Source organism: Littorina saxatilis, linkage group LG3 (assembly GCF_037325665.1).
Source record: "Littorina saxatilis isolate snail1 linkage group LG3, US_GU_Lsax_2.0, whole genome shotgun sequence".
Lineage (NCBI taxonomy): Eukaryota > Metazoa > Mollusca > Gastropoda > Littorinimorpha > Littorinidae > Littorina > Littorina saxatilis.
The window spans coordinates 34,144,617-34,152,313 of NC_090247.1; the positions used below are offsets into that span (position 1 = coordinate 34,144,617).

Consider the following 7,697-nt stretch of genomic DNA (forward strand, 5'->3'; position numbering starts at 1 on the left):
AAAATACAACAACAACATATTCACATACGGCAGAAAGGAACAGCGCAGACACAGACAGACAAACAACTTGAAGAGGAGAGAGGCAGAGACACGTACACAAAGATACAAACACATGCACGTTCCCACACACTCACGCACGCACACACACACGCACACATACACACGCAGACACACAAAAACACACACACACAGACACATATACACGCAGACACACAAAAACACACACACACGCACACATACACACGCAGACACACAAAAACACACACACACAGACACACGTTCGTCAAAACTTGACTGAATGTTAAAAAAAAGATTTAAAAAAAAAGAGAGAGACTGAGAGAGGGTGACTCAAATGCAAGGAACTCGTCTTTTTTTATTTGTTTTATTGCATTTTCCAAGTGGTACTGGCATGCAAAATGTAAAGGTTATACAATTAATTACCTAGCAATTCCTTTCGTTGCAGACAGAAGGTTTTGTTACTTCTCCGCGTAAATCTGTTGTTTTGTGTGTCCGGAATAACGCTTCTTCGCAACTGTTTTACAAGAGCCAGACATTTCGCTTCAATTTAACTTGCCTATGTACATGTACAAGTGTTTTCGCCGTTTTGATGCCTGAGTGTTTGGCAGGTGTACAAGCAACAAAGCTCTAGTTTCTGCTGTCTTCAACTCATGACAAGCTTTCACTGACTTGGTTTTTCTCTGAAAAAGTTTTTGCAGCCTCAATGATTTAGGTAAAATTCACACGAAGAGGTGTATACATGTATATGTAGGATAAGAAACACAGCTTTATTTTTTCCAGACTTTAACACGTGACTTGCATGCCTTGACTTGAGTTATGCAAGCTCAATGGTTTAGTAATATGCACTGACACGCATTCGCGCGGGTGTCTAAGCAACAAAGCTTTATTATCTCAACAAACGATTCACCTTACCGCGTGTGTGAATCTTCCGAACGTAACTGATATTAAACACAAAGTGCTACGCGACCCCATCCCCCCCCCCCCACCCCCCCCGCCCCCCCCCCCCCTCCCTCGTCCACCGTCTCTCTGCTGGCTCGCTTTCCCTACTTTTTCGTGATCTTCCATCATGTGATTGAGTATGTGTGTACGGGAATGGTAGGCGTTTTCAGTGTGTGTGAACTCGAAGCCGATATGTGTGTGGTTTGTGCGTTTTTGTTAACCCTCTCCCTCGTTTCTTATATTCCTTCTACAAATCAGTGCGATTATGATTGTGTCAAGCACACATTAGCGCCACAGGTGAAAATGGGCTCCGGTGTGCATCTTATACAGTGTTCGCTTGATATGAAGCCCTTTTCTTGTAGAAATATGCACACCGGAGCAGCTCAAGATTACCACCACCACGGTCGCTTGGCTACCGGATTGGAAAGTCGCAACTTGTGTGTGAAGACGGGCGCATGGTCTGCGGGTGGTTTGGGCGTTGGCCTTCCGTGTGGAAGGTTCGCGGTTCGAATCCCGACAGCGCCTAGATTTTCCTCATTGTACGCTGATCGGGATTACTCCAACTGAGTCTCTCCATTGTCTGAGATCTAAAACTAACATCGCCAATGAGCGGTACAAATTTTTTGGGATCTGTGTCATAATCCTTCCTTCGTGTGAACATCAAAGCATAAAACCAAGTCCGCACGGACAAGATCCTGTAACCCAGGTCAGTGTTAGGTGAGGTTTAGAAACTCGAAAACGCATAACATGCATCCCCCGGAATCGGTGTATGACTGCCTAAATGGTGTGGGGGGTGGAGGGGGGGGGGGGTGGGGGGGGGGGAGGGCGACCATACACGTCAAAGCCCACTCGTGTCTACGTGTTTACGGGGAAGCCGCAGCCTACTTACGCAAAACTGAGAAGAAGAATTTATGTAAGCCAATATTTAACCTGAATGTTTTCTGAGGGGCGCAACTTTTCGACAGCCAATGAACACCACTATAGGGTTATTTCCAGAAAACGTCTACGGCCACTCCCACACCAAGTTATAACACAATGAAGACGTAACTCCCAAACAGTCAGTGGCAAAACTTCTGCCTACAGTAGAAATTAAGGCTATTGCCAAATTTGAACAAAAGCAACACCTCACAGCCTGCATAGTCATTAAAAAAAATACCTCATATTAACACTAAGGTGTTATCCCCTGCCTTATCCCCACCCCCCTTCCTGTTGGTTAATTACATGTTTTGTTCGATAGGAAGGCAGTGTTTTCAACTTTTTATTTGCCATCATGCTATCGAGATCGTATGTGTGCGTGAATTGTGAGTGATGGTGGTTACCATGTTTTGTTCAATAGGAAGGCAATGTTTTTCAACTTTTTATCTGTCAATATGCGATATATCGATAGCGTTCGAATGTGTGCGTGAATTGTGAATGATGGGCGGTTCTTTTAACCTCGTGCAAATTTTATGTGACTGACAGTACAGCCGAACATTTCGAAAAAAGATAACCGGCCAACACGAAAATTAGTTGGGACAAAAGACACAAATGTATGATATAAATGAAAATAAACATCTAGAACAAATCTCAAGGGACCAAGAAAACATGATGACTGCAGTTGAATTTTGTTCAAAGCTTGAAATGCTAGTCATAATGTAAAACACAACAGAGAAGAGAGAGTGGGAGAGAGAGAGAGAGAGAGAGAGAGAGAGAGAGAGAGAGAGAGAGAGAGAGAGAGAGAGAGAGAGAGAGAGAGAGAGAGAGAGAGAGAGAGAGAGAGAGAGAGAGAGAGAGACATACAGACAGACAGACAGACAGACAGACAGACAGACAGACAGACAGACATACAGACAGGCATAGACAAAGAAAAGGTAAAGAGTGAAGGCTAAGGCAATAGCGGACAGAGAGATTGCGCAGACGGGCAGACAGAAGAACAGACAGAAAGACAGACGGACGTTTCTCAGATAAACAGACAGACATACACCTAGCTAGCAGGACATCCAGCCAAACAACCAACCAACCAACCAACCAACCAGCAAACACGCCTGGAGGCGCAACACCATCACTGAACTCACCACTTTTTCCAACCCCGCTCATGCCGAGGACAGCAACCTTGGTCTCCCCGAGGGACGACTTCTTCCGCCTGAGGTAAGGCTTGGAGCCTGACGCTGACACCGTCTGTCCCTCTCCCCCTCCCCCAGTGCTGCTCACCGCCAAGGAACTCATCCTGTATCACCTCGATCACCACACACAACAGTTGATCCGGTGAATTTTCCCTCGACTACCACACAAAATAGTTGATAGCGTGAACTAAGCTGGATCACTCGAGGTGAGTTACGGTCTGCGTACTCTCTGTGTTGGAGACAATCTCACTATGCGGTTCAGTTATGGTAAAAGAAGTTTTATAATTATGGTGGGATAAGTCTCTACTCCCTGTTTTGATGACACAGAAGTCTCACTATGCTGAAGAGTTAAGATGAAAGAAGTCTCATAGTTATGGTTAAAGAAGTCTCAGTACTCCCTGTTTGGTGACAGCAGTCTCACTATGCTGTAGATGTATGATAAAACAAGTCTCAAATGATGAAAGAAGTCTCAGTACTCCCAGTTTTGGCAACAGCAGTCTCACTGCGGCAGTGGGCTTTTGATGATGAAACGTGTCTCACTACTCACCATACGTGTTGTCTGGGTGAAAGATCGACACTCACCAGCCAGTGGGGCATTTAGACAAAATGTGTCAAGCGTCACTGGACACTAAAGTTGTTTGGATGAAAAGACGCTCTCCCTTCACTTTTTTTCGAAAAAGCAATCTTACGAGACAATGAAGTTGTTTCTGTGAAGTTACCTCGATGACCACGCACTAACACAGTTCTGTTGAAAGATCATAGTCTCGTCGTTTACCAGAGTTGTTTTGGTTAAAGGAGTTTCATTGCATGGAAATTGTGTCTGTTCGCACTTTTTGAAAACAAGAGTCCATCAACACAATATCTGGTTGAAGAAGTCTTTTTGTTTACTGTGCCCAGGAAAAGGAGTCACTTCACGCACTTGTTAGGTAGAAATATTTTCACCACAAAATAAAGTTACTCTGATGAAAGGTGTAACACCATGTATCCTTTTCGAAAGAAGTTTTACCGCTCATTGGCGATTTTAGTTTTAGATCTCAGACAATGGAGCTACTCAGTTGGAGTAATCCCGATCAGCATACAATGAGGAAAAGTGTCTTACTTATTGACGATGTTGTTCCTGGAAAGAAAAAAACCCCAATAAAATCCCAATCAATAATAAGTACTGAAAATGTTCTTTCGTGTTTTATTGGAATTTCACTTATTGTTTTGTCGTCAGCTTTTGTATGATCATGGCTGCTGGAAAAAGAGCTTATACCTTATAAAGTAGCCTTTGATTGTCGCTTTATTTTCTGTTTCGAAGAATATACAGTTTTCCAGACAAACCGTCTGGAAACAATATTAATTTCCAACGTGGAACCTACAATTTTTCCTCCAGATTAAATCGGAAATCCACATGACACTTTACCTCCCGAAGGGAAGAAAGTTCCTCTCTTCATTCACATACTGAGAGGCATGTTTATGATACATTAAACATCACAGCTCGGATACCAGCACAGTTGGAGCGCGGTCACTGCCCTTTCTCTACACACTCCATGCTCACAAGGATCGACACAGCACGTGCTATAGGCAACAACTGATACTGAGATAAATGGGTCAGCCACACAACGCGTCTTCGTGTGCAGCAGTGTTGCACACAACTATTGGCAACCATCAGAGTTGACCTTTGCCGAACCCAGCCCATGACAATGGGGGAGAATCTCAGATAGCTGTTTGAACTATGACTAGTTCGTTTTTTGTCTCTTGTCTGGTGTAAACAATTCTGAAGTTTTACCTTCTTCATAATCTGATCCTTCTTCTGGTGGTATCAATCGCTACTCGTACCCTGCTCAAGTTATACATGTGTCTCCAGTCTGATATAACCAATTCTGTTTTACCCCACACACAATCTTGTCCTTCTAAGTTTACTCTTATCAGCAATTTTTAGCATTCATTTTTAGAGCACCGCCATGAGAGTAATTTAAATCATCCCGGTATGTACCGTGATGTGTCCGCTAATGTAAACAGTCAGTTTGAAATTGTAAGTTGCTAGTAATCTGTTACTTTTTTCGCCCGCATCAGCTACTGTCACAGCCAAATCGTTCTTTGCCGGTGAATTGTGGTGCATACTGATCACTTGGAAATCGTTTTTACGACTTGTTACTGTTACAACTGGACGAACAGCAGTAGACTGCTGCTGTTTATCTCCCTGGGGACCACAAGCAAATGCGCGCGAGTTAAAACCCTCATTCCCACCGTGTGAACGATTGGAGAACCAGATGGTTTCGGACAAGGAATGCGGGTGTCCAGACCCACCTCCAAGCTGACCTTTGCCCAATTGTTTTGCACCCGGAAGCAATACACAATGGAAACAATGCGCTGGAAAAGCCATAAGTCACACCAAAGCACACGCCACCCTTTTGTGCATCAAAGGGCGATTGAAGTGTATAAGAACTTGTTTCAGAGGCTACCGAAACAATCGCCGGTAGTGTTGAAATGCGGTTCGGTTTAACGTCTGTTATAGTTATTATTTGCATAGAAATATTTTAAAGTAATAAATGTTGAACGATGACTGCTAATTCCATGGGAACAGAACAAAATAGCAGAGTCTCACTTTATTACATTTCAAGTTCTTATAGATTAGACGCCCGATTAACTTCCGTCGATCAATTCAGTAATTAATGGTTGGTTTCATTACTGTAAGTTTCAGGCATTGCCGCTTGGCGGAAACTAAAGATTTCGTGATGGCCAATCTATTTCTTAAATGCATAAAGCTTTCGAAGTTTTGTTCTTGCCATCGCTAAGCGTTATTACAATCAAAGTGAAATTAATTTCTTACTTCTAAATACAACTTAGTTCAAATCACAATTTCGGATGCATTTACTACAGTACTGGTTGATGTTGTAAATGTTGGTGTGATAATGCAGTTGCCTCTGTATTTTATACACTTAAAATAATGCAAACTGGTCGACAGTACGTATTGGCACATTCGTTCATTCCCGTTTTATTTTAGTCAGAAGACCAAACAAAAAACTTATCATTCATTTTTTAAACTAGTGGACGTTAAGCGTTGGAAACTGTTCAGGGAAAATGCAAGCTAGATACCTTCTTCATAGTATCGGACATAAGTGGGTAGTTTACTGAGGTCATAGTTTTAAATCGCAAAAGATAGTAGGTACATCAATGTTCAGTTCAGATATATACATACCTTCATTTACATTTTATGTCGAAAGTCCACAGAGGTTTTTTTTATCATTCCAGCTTCAAAACTCGTAGACAATAGGAAGTGGCGGCTATTCACATCGGAAATACACACTCCTCATTCACAGTTTTCAGCCTAGAGTTCGCAAAGTAATTCATCAATCCAGTTTTCTTTTAATCATTTCAGAAGGTGAAGTGTATATAGTTGAGTTTATCAGACACAAACGTGTTGATTGTAATCAGAAATAAACGTATTGGTTACAATAAGAATTAGACGTGTTGATTATAATCAGAAATAAATTTGGTGATTATAATCGCTCATTACACATAATAATCCAAACTGACATGTTATCCACCGCGATTCACACACATACACACTTTCAGTAGAGAACTTTTCTCATTGTTCCCACACAAGTCAAGAACAATCAATGACAGGGAATACACCTCACTAGGTGGGTTGCACGAGCACACAGGCTGTAAGCTGCAGCCTTCGCACCACGAATCACCCCCCAAAACTGAATGCAGCAACCCTCACTGCTACCGCTCATTAGCCATTTGCGGGCCACTGCCACGCAGGAATATAACGGTACAACACCAAAAGACTTCACAGCAGACAGACTGACTGAGACCGGTAAAATGCTTCTCCCCTTCACAAAACTGGAGTACTGGAGAGAGAGAGAGAGAGAGAGAGAGAGAGAGAGAGAGAGAGAGAAGGTAAAATGATCGTATCCCGCCTTCTGGACTGGAGCGACGGAGTAAGAGAGTAAGTGAGTGAAGAGAATCAGTACCTGTGTCTACCCCTTCAACTAAGACTGGAGAGAGAGAGAGAGGGCCAGGGGGTGAGACGAGAGAGAGAGAGAGAGAGAGAGAGAGAGACTGAGAGAGAGAGAGAGAGGAGAGAGAGAGAGAAACAGAGAGAGACAGAGAGGGAGAGAGAGGGAGAGAGAGATAAAGAGACAGACACAGAGACAAAAAGACAGATAGTCTGTGAGTGAGTGAGTGAGAGTAAATGCAAGGGGTAATTGTGTGTATGATAGATAGTGCTGTGGCCGCGAACAGCATCTCACGCGGTGTTTACACGTTGGACTCCACCGGCAAAGAGGGACGGTTGGGCAGGTATACCGCCTGCGGCTCAGGTGAAACGGTCTGCATGGTACCTTGCAGACATGCAGGCAAAATGGGGGTGGGGAGCGAAGGCAGTACTACAGGAGAAGATGGAGGAAGTAAGTATGTATCTTACAGGGACTAGTTAAATATTTACATAAAACTTAGCAGGAAAAGAAAATATGTCCCTGATCAGAGGAAAGTGCCGCACGCTCACACGCTCACACTGTGACAATGACAGCCAGGCTGACGCAAGTAAACATATTGCACTGGTACACACCCATACACACACACATACACACACACATACACACAGACACAGACACAGACACAGACACACACACACACAGACACAGA

General features: G+C 43.3%; 1 protein-coding gene across 1 annotated transcript in view; it reads right to left on the reverse strand.

Annotated features, from left to right (window-relative positions):
* Positions 1-6,717, reverse strand: part of LOC138962206 (ras-related and estrogen-regulated growth inhibitor-like) — a 79,434-nt gene extending 72,717 nt beyond the window's left edge. The window contains exons 1-2 of the mRNA XM_070333938.1: positions 6,244-6,717; positions 3,012-4,176 (exon numbers count right to left, since the gene is read on the reverse strand). Of these exons, the coding sequence (XP_070190039.1) occupies positions 3,012-3,162 (151 nt within the window). The 5' untranslated portion in view covers positions 3,163-4,176; positions 6,244-6,717. The remainder of the gene's footprint in view (positions 1-3,011; positions 4,177-6,243) is intronic.
* Positions 6,718-7,697: the final 980 nt, after the last annotated feature.